General features: G+C 38.4%; 1 protein-coding gene across 5 annotated transcripts in view; it reads right to left on the bottom strand.

Annotated features, from left to right (window-relative positions):
* Nucleotides 1-2,398: 2,398 nt before the first annotated feature.
* Nucleotides 2,399-15,236, bottom strand: part of LOC310633964 (transducin-like enhancer protein 1) — a 75,131-nt gene continuing 62,293 nt past the window's right edge. For all 5 annotated transcript variants that reach the window (XM_083351978.1, XM_083351979.1, XM_083351977.1 and 2 more), the window contains 6 exons: nucleotides 11,777-12,026; nucleotides 11,048-11,295; nucleotides 5,255-5,402; nucleotides 4,474-4,624; nucleotides 3,232-3,308; nucleotides 2,399-2,960 (listed from right to left, as the gene is read on the bottom strand). In XM_083351978.1, coding sequence (XP_083208104.1) covers nucleotides 2,853-2,960; nucleotides 3,232-3,308; nucleotides 4,474-4,624; nucleotides 5,255-5,402; nucleotides 11,048-11,295; nucleotides 11,777-12,026 — 982 coding nt within the window. In that variant the 3' untranslated portion in view covers nucleotides 2,399-2,852. The remainder of the gene's footprint in view (nucleotides 2,961-3,231; nucleotides 3,309-4,473; nucleotides 4,625-5,254; nucleotides 5,403-11,047; nucleotides 11,296-11,776; nucleotides 12,027-15,236) is intronic.

Genomic DNA, 15,236 nt, shown 5'->3' on the forward strand with positions numbered 1-15,236 from the left:
ATCTTGTGTGAACTGGCCCCTAAAGCACCCTGAAACATGAACAGGCAGTGAATTCAGCCATTGCATGGTGGTACTGGTTTTCATCCTCATGTATTCAAGACAAAAAAAGTAGAGCTAACTATGATCACACCAGACATCTAACAAGGGCAATGGGTTTATGACTATCAAATCCTCATATGAAGTTGGATCAATACTGTATTATCTAAAAATTAACATGTCTGTTGCTTTGTGATGCTTCCTGCAAACCAGGGAATAGAATTTCCACTGGTATTTTCTAAAAATTTCGTAATAATAATAATAATAATTTTATTTGTATAATGATCATAAGTGTAAAGAATGCATGGAATACAGTTTCTTTAAGAGGTGGCAGAGATCACAAAAAATGTTTTATTTAGTAACTTTAACGAGCACCAGTCTTTCTACTCCATTCTTTTCTTATTAGTGCAAGTTTCTATTAAAAATCAGTAATCAATAAATTTAAACTACAAACCACAGAAGGACAAAGAATACCAAATTAAATGCTATAATTACAGAAAGTCTCTTCCAAACTTTAGGTATTGCCACATTAAATGTTCATGTGTACCAATACCTTATCATCAAGAAACCACGTAATTGTACTTAGATTGACAGAATCTCACAATCTGATTCTAAATCACTTAGAGAAGTGCTGGCTGGGGAATTCTGGGAGCTGAGGTCCACAAATCTTAAAGGTTTTCAAGGTTGGACACCCCTGAGTTAGAGCTTTACAGCACAAGACCAGCATCTGATTTAAGCAGATCTCAACACAACACAAAAGACTATATATAGCCTTTATAGAAGAGAAAAACAGGAAAAGTCTGATGTTTACTCTGAACATTAGAAAGGAAGACTTGCCTCCTTAAGTCAACTAATCTGGTTCAGGAAAGTCAAGTGGCATTGTACAAAAATGCTTCTGAGAACTACAGTACATAAGTATGACAGTTCACATGTAAGTTAAAGAGATAAAACTTAGCTAAATTGGAGAACATTCAAATCAGCCTTATTTGCTCCAGAAATGTCAATTGTTGGTCTACCTCCCCAAATTAAAGAATGTTGACTAGAAGTTTGAGTGTGAGTGAGAAGAAGACATTGCTACTAGCATCAGCAGAAGTACATACTGGATATCTGAAATCAACGTAGTTATGTATATGCTTTACATGGGATAAGTCTCCCGCTGCTATGTTCTGCTACTTTCTGGTAGCAGAAACGGGGAGTGGCAGAAACAATGGGGCCCTTTCTACTGCTAGTAAGTGGCTGTTCAGGAATAGTTGTGATAGAACCAGACAACTATAGGTAAAAGATAAGAATGGGCGCACCACTAAGCTAGTCTGCACAGGGACCTCTGATTGGTATCTATCCTTCTATCTGCATATTGGAGTTCTATTGTCCCACACTTTGATGATCACATAACAAATCTTTGGTAAGAACCTTGAATTTCAGAGGGAATTTGGGCATCATCTCCCTCCTTTGTTTTGTTTCCATTTGTTTATTTACTTATTTTCATTAAGGAAGCAGTATTTTATATCCTTTTAATAAGTAAACAGTAAGTTTGTTTACTTATTTTTATATTTATCACATTTCTATGCTGCCCATCCCACCTGAGTGACTCCATCTACTCCTCTCCCCTCCAAATTGGGTTGTATTCTGTAACATTACCTACAGAAGACCATTTGCCCCATTGTTGCATATTATGCTAACCTTTTAGTAGTATTTTTAGGGACCTCAGTCCATTAGAGAAAAAATAACTGCAAAAACAAGCAAATCTACAACTCCATTTCTGCAACTAAAAAAAAAATTCCGCAAGCAGAACAGTTACATGCTGATTTAAGCTGCCTAAGTCAGTGGATATCATCTTCATATTTGTTCATCCGAAGAACCAACACTCCCAACATAAAAATAAAATAAAAACCATAAACTCTTTTAAGGTTTTAAGTACAGTGTATGTACAAACACACTGAAAAAAAGTGGCCATCAGTTCAAAAGCAGTAAATAGTGGGGAAAAGGAGAAAAAGAACTAGCTTGGAATATTTACTTCTTTATAGCCTTGCTTAGTAAGGTAAATTTTGGGTACGATTTTGTTGTAAGTTAAGAACTCCCTGTACTGCTTTTCTGCTGCAGCATGGTGAACCACTATTTTCCATCAGTAATAGTACCATACTTTACAAATATGTTTCTGAACAGATCTGTACTATTTTCGTTCGTTGTCAATATGAACTATGAATTCTTATACAAAATCCCTAAATAAACTTTACAGGTGCTCAAAATAGAAAACCTATGGTTCCCAGTTTTAGCCTAGCTTATAAGTTTTAAACCATATTGTTGTTGTTTTTTTTCTTTTAAATTATTTAAGGAGCATCGGTGGGGGAAAGAAAGGAGACTGTTTATTGATACTAAAGCCTTTACTGTAATAAACCAAATATATTTACAATTTGTACAAATGTTTGATCTTCAACAAAACATACAAAAACCCATATCCCAAGAGGCAAAACCAGGAAACAAGTTTATCCAAGATACCACTGTTCTACACAAGACAGGATGCAGGTGGAATCGCAAGTGCTGAAACGTCATCCCACATCGTCAAGCAATGAGCATGATTCTACGATGCCATAAAGGAAGGGCCCAAAAGGCTGCAATAATCTTCAGCAGGCTCTGCTGTGAAAATCCATTAAAGCTACGCTACACAAGTCCTTCTCGCTAGATGTTGAGAAGCATCACGGGAAGATGTGGGAACCAAGTTCTTCGTTTCATCATTTTAAAAAGTAGAGTCTTTCTACATCTACAGTTTAAAATCATTTTGGCCCAGTTCAACTCTTTTAAGTTTCCAACACAATTTCTCAGTAGATAACTTCATAGACAGTAGCCTTCTTGTCTCCAGACCCAGTAACTATGTATTTATCATCAACGGAGATATCACAGCTGAGCACAGAAGATGACTCTTTGGACTAGGAGAGAAGAAAGAGAAGTATAAGGGTCTATTTGTGAACACACACCTATGCACACACCTTCCCTTGCTCCTATCCACAATGTATCAAGTTTTGGGTTTAAATTCTAATGTGAGTGTAACATATTATTTTTTTAAAGTTGAAATAAAGCCAACCCATGCTCAGTTCCTTGAACCTTCTGGCATAGCAGAAGAGATACTGGAACTACTAACACCCCACCTCAAAGAATTCCATTTTAAAATTTATTTCATACACAAATTATAGTTCTTACCTGGAATATACTGGCTCCATATGGGGTCCTCCAGGCATTTAGGAGATTATCTTTCCCGGTACTTACAAACCATTTGCCTGGAAAATGATCATTAATGAGAATTGTTAGACATACTACATAGGCATACACTGTATTCATAAAAGCTCTCTTCTGAATTGGTTCCAGGTTTACTTAATACGAGCATCCCTGTGACTCAAACATCACAAGGGAGAGGAGAGGAAAAGGGGAACTGAAAGTATGAAAAAGCGTCAAAGAATACTCCACAAAACATACTACAACTTTTCATTTTGACAAATGCTTGCTGGCATAAGTAACCCATGGAGTGTCTGAAAAGGACAATGTTAAATACAAACTCTACAAGTTGCAATGTATGGCAGTGAAAGCTGGACCATAAGAAAGGCTGAGCGCCAAAGAATTGAGGCCTTTGAACTGTGGTGCTGGAGAAGACTCCTTCGAGTCCCTTGGACTGCAAGGCGATCAAACCGGTCAGTCCTAGAGGAGATCAACCCTGACTGCTCTTTAGAAGGCCAGATCCTGAAGCTAAAACTCAAATACTTTGGCCACCTAATGAGAAGGAAGGACTCACTGGAGAAGAGCCTAATGCTGGGAAAGATTGAGGGCAATAGAAGAAGGGGACGACAGAGAATGAGGTGGCTGGATGGGGTCACTGAAGCAGTAGGCGTGAGCTTAAATGGACTCCAGAAGATGGTAGAGGACAGGAAGGCCTGGAGGAACATTGTCCATAGGGTTGCGATGGATCGGACACGACTTCGCAACTAACAACAACAACAAGTAGTCCTCCCAGATGGCCAGCAACATCACTGGGGAAAAAAGGGGCTCCAAGTTGAGTACTTGTGGCACTTTAGCTGGTTATAAGGACATGAACCACGGTAGCCATGCCATCTATTCCAAGCAAGGCTGTAACTGGCACGCCAGCTAACATTGGCAAAAGATTCCACGTACTGATCCAGCAGGAATTGCAAGTCAAAGAGTACTCCAAATTGGTAGACTTCCTGCAGGCGGTTAAGAATACCATATGGCGACCCTATCCACTACATTATTATTTTATAAGTCTTCTCACATCCTTGCTGGAAGAACCACCAAGAAGAGAGCTACATTTATTTTCTACTTCTTAAAGCAAAGTGGAATGAAAATATTCAAGGGCCTTGCCTTCTTCTAAGGGCAGCTGAGGCTAATTTATACAAATGTTGATGGCTGTTAGACATTATTCCTCTAACTTACCACAGTATGCAAACTTGAGCGATAGCACACAGCTTTCATGTAGATGAAGCTGGTATTTGTCTGGCTTATTTACATGCAGTACTTCCACGTTGCTGCTTTCCATTCCCACAGCCAGCCATTCACCAGTGGGACAATAGCCAAGGGAAAATATCTTTAAAATAAAAAGAGAAAGCTATTTACAATCCCAGCAAAAAGAGTAAACAGAGAGAGGGGAGAGAGAGAGAGAGAGAGAGATGGGGAAGAGGGAGAGAGAAATAGAAACTGTTTTACATATATTCTGAAACATAGGATGATTTAGAGCTGGAAATCAGGGCCAATATACATTTATAATATGTATATATGAATCCCAGAATATGTGGACTAGGGATAAACAGGCTTGTTACCTATGAAGGCATTGCTGCATTTTATCCTCCTTTGATTTTATCTCTCTAGCCTAAGTGAAAATGCCAAATAAGATTTGTATAGGCACTCACAGTTTTAATGATTCTATAGGAAATACTCTTTTTTTGTCAAAGTAATTGTTACAGACAGGTGGTATAAATTCCTAAATACATCCTTGTTAGAAGTGATTTTTCCCCCTAATAAATGGCTTCCCTAATAGTAGCTTGAGGCTATGACAACCTATATAGATAACAAGATTAAATTGTGAACACAGTTAAGCAGTACTTCTGAGACAAATGTTTGGTCTCCTCTCAGAGTTACTAAATGTACCCAGTATACGAAGGATTTGAAATGTGCATTATTCACTGTCTTAGAAATGCTTTAAGAAAATAAAAGACACCTGGGATGTGAAGTCATGCTGCTGGAGCTGCCTTCCTTCTCTCAAGTCCCAGGATCTGACAGTGTTGTCCAAGCCTCCTGTCCAGAGCTTGGTACCATCATTAGAAATGTCAATACAGCTGGCTCCATCTGTGTGGCCTTGGAATTGCCTGATAAAACAAACCAGATTGAATAATGATTTCCTGCCAGAACTCAAGGTAAACACTGTTGTGCTGTTAGTTTTGGATTCTGCCTGAGTATCATCTTCTCTGCATTAGCTAATGTGCATGAAGGAGCAAACTTGCACCCTTCCCTACTGTGAAATTAGCTCCCTGTATGCAAGCTTTTTTTTTCTTGCAAGTGCCAAAGCACATGGAATGAACCACGAATTTGGATAACAAGAACCAAACATATGTGTGCATTGATCTGTAAAAGGTGGAAGACTCTTTCAAAAGCTGTAATTCACTACTGCAACACCTGGAAATAAAATAGAACAGATTACCAAGCTAAACTCAATATACAAAAGGCAAATTGGCTCACAGAGAGAGCCAGTTATTTATAGGCTTTGTCGAGCTGCGAATCAAGGACATTTTTTAAAAATGCTTAAAAGATTTGGCTACATAAACACAAGGAGGAAGCTATCCAGAAACACAGCCTGACTAAGCCTTGCAAAACTCTGACCTAAGCCTGTCATCATTATTCAACCTTTTACATTTTAAACAGTTATAATTTTAATATAAATTTTATATGTGAAATCCCTGTTCTCAGTAATAAAAACTTATTCAAGTATATATTAAACCCTAAGCTTGAATGTTTAAAGGGCTTGCCTTTTTTTCATCAGCAATTTTAGCTTTAGTTCCATTGTCATAACAGCAGCTGAAGAAGAACTACTATCCTGGGATAAGCTATAAATCAGCTTGATAGGCCCTAGAGCAGGCATGTCAAACTGCCGGCCCGTGGGCCGGATTCATCACTACAAAACTGCGCCCTCCCCATTGCCGGCAATGGGTTAAAAGTCGTGATACATAACATGACGTCATGAGTTTGACATGCCTGCCCTAGAGGCTCTCCCTCTGAAAGTGAATGGGATTATCAGTGTACTCCTTTCATTTTCTACAACTTGTACTGACTGCCGGTAAGGCTGAATGAATCACAACAAGTTCAACCAATATTTATGTTCAGAAAACCTGGCTAGAACTCTGGTGTTCAACAATTGGGTTGAATAGCCCTTTAGAAATAATTTGGAAAAAGTGCAGCTGTATGATTCTGAAAAAAGATGCAGTTGCTTTAAAAGGCTGAAGGCAATGCTATGTTTGTATTTCAAAATAATTATCCAAATTACTCCCAAAGCACAACTCAAATATGTTATATGAAGTGAGCAGAAACCTTTGCTAAAGAAGCTCATTCTGGGGATTTAACTTTATTTTTCTGTTGGACACATAAATTAAAATAGAAGTATTTTTCCCCCAAACTTCATACATGTAGAATATATATCATTTAAATAGAGTCATATCCAACTATTAATTGCTTGTACTTTGGAGTCATGTTTTGAGTTAACTTCATGACAAAATGATTTTTAGGTTCATTCCTCTTGTACCCATTCACTCAACTGCCTTAGTCATATAATTGACAACTATTTGTAGTAAACGCCAACATGAAAAAGCTTCATACGTTTTGTGCTACTATTGTATAAGTGTTGGCTTCCCTCATCCTACACACAATGTGAGAGCACCTGTGTCGCTTTATTAAGAGCATGGTTAAAAATATACTAAAAAATTGGCATTCCAAGCAGGGTGAACATTAAAGCCAACACTTGAGGCCATGTCAGATATTGTTCTTAGTTGCATTTTAAAAATAAAACAATCAAGTTACGGATGTCAATGCTAAATCAGATTGTTTTTCTAATGTAATGAAAAAGTTCCAAGGCTATGGAAGGAAAGTAACAATTATCCAAAAAGGAGAGCCATGACAGAATTTGAAAAATCTCTTATTGCTGTTTTGTCTTTTTTCCAATATACACATCTTATTTCTCAGTACCACACTCCATTTTCAAAGGATCTGATCTACTGTGTAATTAGCACTTGCATAAGTAAAGCCCAAACCCATTTGTAATTATAGATGAAGGGAAAAAGAGAGACAAAAGATAAAGGGAGATACAAATAATAATTTCCGCTTGAAATATTGCCCAAAATGTCCCTGTATAAATCACAGTGCCATGTAAAGACAACTATTGATGCTATAGCTTATAAATTAGCCTGCACACAAGTATCATATACTGTATGTGTCTGAAAATTTGGCATTGCAAAAGTAGAAATGCATAGCATTGGCTAATAGCATCAATACTATCAAATAACTTTATAAATATGGGTATCATCCAGGAACCAAAGGCGGGGGTGGGAAGAGCGAGAGAAAGAGAGAAATTGAAGTAAGGGACTGAGTTTTCAACATCTTTACTTTTTGTTCTTCTACTTTATAGGCAGAAAAAAGTATAAATTAAATATAGAGCTGTCCATTTTCTTTAAAAAAAAACACACACAAGCGGCAGAACTTAAATTAATTTGATTTTTGGCCCATCACTGTAGGGTTCACAGTCCTGCTTGTAATTAAGATGACTCATTCAGTCTGTAAGTGTCCAGAGATGCTTAAGTGGCCAAATGCCGATACTTTAAATAGCCTCTCATTATGAAGGCAGGTGCAAATGTCAGCTGTGCTTGCTGAGATTTATTGTGCATCACTGCCAGTTTTTTTTGTGATATATGAATAGTTGGTTTTGTGGTCCACCAAACACTCATATTACAAAACTATTTTCAACTGTTAAAAGTTGCTACCTTGCCAAAGCATTCCCACCAAGGTGTACCAAAACATTCTTTTCTTTAATCTTGAAGGCCTGAAAGGAAATTACTTATGTGAGCATTATGCTAATTACACACCAGGCCTTGCAAGCTTGGAAATTTTAGATGTTGTCTGCAAAAAGAAACCGCATAACCTAGAAGAGGGAACAGGGAGAAACCCCTGACTAGAAACCAACAAAGGCACTAAGAAAAGCAGAAAATTATATGAGCTAATTTTTATTTTTATTTATTCTTTGGGTAAGCGAATGGTTTAATAGTCGTTCCATTCATTTACACTTAAGTTGCAATTATTTGAGGATAGTCTTAAATTTAATATAACAAACTGAAGGGGGGGGAGAGAGAGAGATTGGCCTACCACAATACACAGTATTTAATGCCAGGAGACTAAAGCTCCTAGACCACCAAGATTAGATAGTATCCAACTAGCATTCAAAGCATCATGACAAAAAGGTTGCTGATTTCACACTAAGGCAACAGAAAGTGAGTTCTGACAAGTCTAAAGCAGGCATTTCAAACTGCTGGCCCATGGGCCGGATGCATCACTCTGAAACCGTGCCCACTGCATTGCCAGCAATGGGGAAAAAGTCACGATACATCGCGTGATGTCACGAGTTTGACATGTCGGGTCTAAAAATATAATTTTAAAATTTCAATAAACTTCATTAAATAGGGCAGGCAAAACAATGAGAGTGGTGCCAGAATACAGTGTAGGTAAAATGAAGTTTTGGTTTAGTTTTTAATCACCTTTTAGCTAGCAAGCGGGTTAGGGTTGAATTACGCATCCAGCCTAATTTTCAGGGAGGATTTGTAGGAATGGGGTGGGGGGCAGGGAGAAAAGCATATGAGAGAATGAGTAATGTTAAATGTTATGAGAAGTTGTTGACAAAAGATGAGGCCAAACTGTGGTGAATGGTGGATGTGTTATTGGAGATTCATGGTCACAAAATTGAAGCATGAGGCTTGGGCATAAGATTTGGAGAGTTGTCATCCCCAGATAGTGGTGAGGAAAATAGGGGTAATTCAGGTTAGCAATTTCCTGATGGCCTCAGACACCAAGGTTATAAATGGAAAATATAGCAGCTGCCATTATTATTTCAGCAGTCACTAAAGAGAAAAAGGAGACCCAATCAGGAAAAAGATAGACCCTCCCCCCTTCTTTCTGGCAGAGGTTGGTAAAAGAGGTAGAAGATGTGATAAAGAGTTGACAGCTGAAACTAAGAGACCCAAGCTCTTGTGGTTTTAATTTAGTTTCAATTTTTGTTGACACTAATATAAAAATATAGATGAATCAATCAAATGGATTACGTATTGTTCTTAAGAATGTGTAATCAGGAATAGCATATGTCAACAAACAAAGCTGCAGAATGGCCTGAAGCCAGCATCAGTAAGTTCAAAATAAGCAGAAAGCCCACACGTATCTGAATTAAGAATGATGATTGAGGAATTAAGAGGTCAGGTGGAGTAGAAACTCAAATTAAAAGAGCCCACTAGAGAATGAAAAGCTATTAAAGTATGATGGAAAAATGGATGAAGAATGTCAACAGAGGATCCACTCTTGATCAGGCACATTATAAAAGAGGCTAATTATGTAACAAGTTTGCCATCATTTCACTCTTAATGTTATCAGCTATCCCTGGTGGAGGCTAATTGAATGGGAAATCCTTCAGTCATTGATTATTTTTACTTACATACCAATAGATTTTTGTTGTATTTTATACAGGTACTCCTCGACTTACAACCACACTGGGGACTAGAATTTTGGTTGCTAAGGGATTCAGTTGTTAAGTGAGTCCAGATCCAATTTTATGGGCATTTTAGCGTGGCGGTTAAGCAAATCACAACAGTAAATGATACAGTCATTAAGCAAATCCAGAGTCCCCAACTGACTTTGCTTGTCAGAAGCCAGATGTGAAGGCCACAAATCGTGATCACATGACCACAAATGTTGCAGATGTGGGCTAGTTGCCAAGAGCCCTAATTGTGATCACATTGGTCTGACTATTGTACTTTTTCTTGAGGCCATCATAACTTTGAACTGTTGTTAAACGAAGGGTCGTAGGTCAAGAACTACCTGTACTTTTCCTTGATACAAGGTATGCCTTGTGCAATCGAAGATAACTAGATAACCTGAAAATAAACTATTAATATTCTTAGCACTCAGCATTTTCAGGTGTTTGCAGAACACACCTGTGATGTTTCTGGAGAACAAGATGGCTAACAGCCTGCTTTCTTTTTTTAAGACAGGAATGTCACTTATTTACAAATGGTGACAAATAAACACTCTCTAAAATAAAACCCATTCCCTGCCTTGGTCAGACAAGTACAACAATCACCAAAAAATTAATCTTTGCTCAAAGCAAGTGCAGAAATTGAGAATTTGTATTAGTTTCCATTCTATGTAAGATAACTAAGGCTGTAAATAAACTATATACAAGAAGCTAATGATTTACCTTCTCAAATGTTCCATTTTTTTTTGAAAAAAAGAAACAGGAAGGAGTAGGACATTGTACTTCTGGCTTTACAGTTCAATTTGACGTTACAACAATATGATTTGTCAGTTTCAAACAAAATTGTGTCAATCATACAACTCCCTTTTCATACTGCTTATAATTATTTTGATAGCATTAGAAAATATCAACCACGTTCCTGATAGTTGGGAAAAAAATTTTTTGCAATCATCTCATTGGCTTTTGAGATTTCAGAAGACATTATCAACAAAAATACAGCTTCCCACTCGTATCGTACCCCACTCGTATTAAAACATGCAGACAATTGAATGCTGTAGATTTTCTTGTGAAACTGAAACACACACACAATCCTGAAAAGACAGGTTTGAAAAATGAGGCAGACTCAACTTTCGATGTACTCAAACTTTTCATTCTGAAAAATCAGTGGAAGAGGACACGTCTACATAAAAGTAGCTTTCAGAGCAGTTCGAAATGGATAAAAGTACAGCAACTAACCTGACCAGGGTCTGATTGTGCAGGTCCCATACTGCAATGTTCCCATCGCTACAGCAGGAGAAGCACACCTTGGAATCGGGGCTGATTGCTAGAGCATAGCAGGCAGGAGCTGAGGATGTCAACTCTGCTTTTATACGTGGGGTGGGCGCCGCCAGGTCCCAAATGGATAACGTGCTGGCTTCCCCACCGACGATCAGGGTGCATCCATCGGGGAGTAGCTTACAAGACCGAATGTAGTTATCTCTATTCTGGAGAAAAACACATGGCCTCAAAAATATATACTGCACTAATGGGCTATTGACACTTTTCTTATTGAAAACCACTTCAAGAAAGATGGCATTTGTTAAGAGGTTATAGGGGCTCTCTTCTACAGTTTAATAATCCAAAAATAAAACAGAGTGGGAAAAGTAAGGGGTTATTATAGATTCCAATCTATAAACTAAAACAATTGTCAACATTTTCACTTTTAAAACGCATTAGAATAACAAAACTTGAGTAGCAGCTAGGAAATACAGTGCTATAAACAATTCCAGAAGCGGCAATACGATTTTTCTTCTCTGGGGCAGATGCATTGGATTTTTGTTGCTGAGTTGTTCATTTACTTATATATATATATAGAGAGAGAGAGAGAGGAGTGATAGATCCAGAAATAAAGACTAAACTAAATTCATCTGAGCTGAGATTTTAGTACTTGACTTCAGTGAAACCATCTTATTTGAAATCTCTTACCAGACAGTCCAGTTGAGAAACAGGGCTCTTATTGCCAGGTTGGCTGATATCCCAGACTTTGACGCACCCTTTTCCACCAGTATACACATGTCTTGTTGGATTGCTTATGGTAACAGCACACACCACTTCCCCATGGTTCAAAGTATTGATCTGGCGAGCATGGCGAGGTATTCCCGGTCCAATGAGAGCATCTGGAGGGAAAGGAACTGGCTGCATTTGGCCATCTGCGGTAACATGAAACGAATATGCTCTGGTAGAGAAGAGAAGAAAGGGGCAGGCAATAGGGGAAGAAAAACAGTGGTCAAATCATTGACACATTTCAGACTGTGAGTATAAGTCTATCTGCAACATGCTATGGAGTACAGGTACTCCTCAACTTATCACTTAACTATTCAAAATTATGGTGGCACTGAAAAGTGAATTACAATTGGTCCTCACGTTTGCGATCATTGCAGAGTCCCTGGGGTCCTGTGATCAAAAATCAGGCACTTGGCAGCTGGTATGCATTTATGATAGTTGTAACACTCTGGGGACTCAGGTGATTGGCATTTACAACTTTCCCAGAGGGCTTCTGACACAGTCAACAACCACCACAATAAAGATCATTGGGCATGACTCACTTAATGACCACATCACTTAGTGACAGAAGTTCTGGTCTCAGTTGTGGTTTTAAGTCAAGGATTACTTATAGCTGTTTCCATCTGAACAAAGGCAACCAATAGCACAGAAGAGATAACAGTGTTATTTTTCACAGTGACACTACTCGGGAGTAGCTGCAGTTATCTCAGGTGAATTCTGAGCTGATGTGCTTTTTCAGTTCCAATAATTTTCCTCCCCTGTCCTCAGTTTTATAGTTTCATTAACCAGTTCCTAGATGCTAAATACATAGAATAGAATGTATTTATTCAGGGAATGACTGCCTGCATTTTTCAATGAACATCACTGAAATTTGATCTTATCCTAATTCTAAGAGTTCTGATATATTATACACACACACACACACACACACACACACACACACATGACATATTTCCTTCCCTAGTCTCTTCTCTCCCTGATGCAGTTGACAAAGGCCTGTGGCCTAGAAGTTAAAACAACTGCCTAACATGCAAACTGCCCAGGTTTGAATCTCAGAAGGGTGTGGCTGGCTGACGAGAGCAAAGAAGCTTGAAATAGATATAGATATACGTTTCATGCAAAAATGGGCATGATAAAGGACCAAAATGGCAGGGACCTAACAGAGGCAGAAGAGATTAAGAAGAGATGGCAAAATTACACAGAACAACTATACAAGAATGAGCTTAACTTCCCTGATAATCACAATGAGGTGGTCACTGACCTCGAGCCAGACATCCTAGAATGTGAAGTGAAGTGGGACTTAGAAAAGGTGAGCAACAACAAAGCTAGTGGAGGTGACAGTATTCCAGCTGAGCTATTCAAAATCTTAAAAGACAATGCAGTAATAGTGCTACACTCAATTTGCCAGCAAATTTGGAAAACTCAACAGTGGCCACAGGATTGGAAAAGATCAGTTTACATTCCAATTCCAAAGAAAGGCAGTGCCAAAGAATGTTCAAACTATCGTACCATTGCACTAATTTCTCATACTAGTAAAGTTATGCTTAAAATCCTACAAGCTAGACTCCAGCAGTATGTGGATCGAGAACTACCAGACGTACAGGCAAGATTTCGAAGAGGCAGAGGAACTAGAGATCAAATTGCCAACATACGTTGGATCATGGAGAATGTTAGAGAGTTCCAGAAAAACATCTACTTTTGCTTCATTGACTATGCTAAAGCCTTTGATTGTGTGGATCATAACAAACTGTGGCAAGTTCTTAAAGAGATGGGCATACTCTTGAGAAACCTATATGTGGGCCAAAAAGCAACAGTGACAACAGGACATGGAACCACTGACTGGTTCAAAATTGGGAAAGGAGTCCGGCAAGGCTGTATACTGTCACCCTGCCTATTTAACTTATATGCAGAGCACATCATGAGAAAGGCAGGGCTAGATGAATCAAAAGTTGGAATTAAGATTGCCAGAAGAAATATCAACAACCTAAGATATGCAGATGATACTACTCTAATGGCAGAAAGTGAAGAAGAACTAAAGAGCCTCGTGTTGGGGGTGAAGAAGGAGAGTGTAAAACTTGGATTGAAACTTAACAATAAGAAAATCAAGATCATGGCATCCGGCCCTCTCAATTCCTGGCAAAGAGATGGGGAAGAAATTGAGCTAGTGACAGTTTTTATTTTCCTGGGCTCCAAGATCACTGCAGATGGGGACTGTAGCCAAGAAATTAAAAGACACTTGCTCCTGGGGAGGAAAGCCATGGCAAATCTAGACAACACACTAAAAAGCAGAGACATCACCCTGTCAACAAAAGTGCGTATAGTCAAGGCTATGGTCTTCCCAGTTGCAATGTATGGCACTGAAAGTTGGACCATAAGAAAGGCTGAGCGCCAAAGAATTGAGGCCTTTGAACTATGGTGCTGGAGAAGACTCCTGCGAGTCCCTTGGACTGCAAGGCGATCAAACCGGTCAGTCCTAGAGGAGATTAACCCTGACTGCTCTTTAGAAGGCCAGATCCTGAAGCTAAAACTCAAATACTTTGGCCACCTAATAAGAAGGAAGGACTCACTGGAGAAGAGCCTAATGCTGGGAAAGATTGAGGGCAATAGAAGAAGGGGACGACAGAGAATGAGGTGGCTGGATGAAGTCACTGAAGCAGTAGGCATGAGCTTAAATGGACTCCAGAAGATGGTAGAGGACAGGAAGGCCCGGAGGAACGTTGTCCATAGGGTCGCGATGGGTCGGACACGACTTTGCAGCTAACAACAACAATCTATCTATCTATCTATCTATCTATCTATCTATCTATCTATCTACCTACCTACCTACCTACCTACCTACCTACCTACCTACCTACAAACATCCATCCATCCATCCATATTATAGTTTCATTTACCACTAGCTTTTTAAAAATGTTTTATTGATTTTTAAAAGTTACAATCTTTAAAGGTAAAGGTAAAGGTTCCCCCGCACATGCGTGCTAGTAGTAAACATGTCTGGTTTCACATATTTAATATTAACTTCTTCAATATACATCTGTTCAGTACTGCACAATCCAGTATTTTTCCCCTGATCCTCCTTTCTTCCCCATATTTTTTTTCCATTTTCCCCTTATTACAGAGTTACAATTCTTGCTACTATTGATGTATACAAAGTTAGATATAAACATCAGCACATTTTACTAATATTATACAATAACAATATCAATTCATAAATCAATATCCTATTTTTCACAGTCTTGTTAAGGTTTGATTTCCCTTCAATATTTGAAATATCTTCATCAGTTATGGTTCTCTCAATATTAATTACAGTTATATACCGGTAGCTAAACGTTTTATTCATACCAGCCATTCTCTTATTTTTATATCTCCCATATCAAAAAAG

Source organism: Vipera ursinii (genome assembly GCF_947247035.1).
Source record: "Vipera ursinii genome assembly, chromosome: 2".
NCBI classification, from domain to species: Eukaryota; Metazoa; Chordata; class Lepidosauria; order Squamata; family Viperidae; genus Vipera; species Vipera ursinii.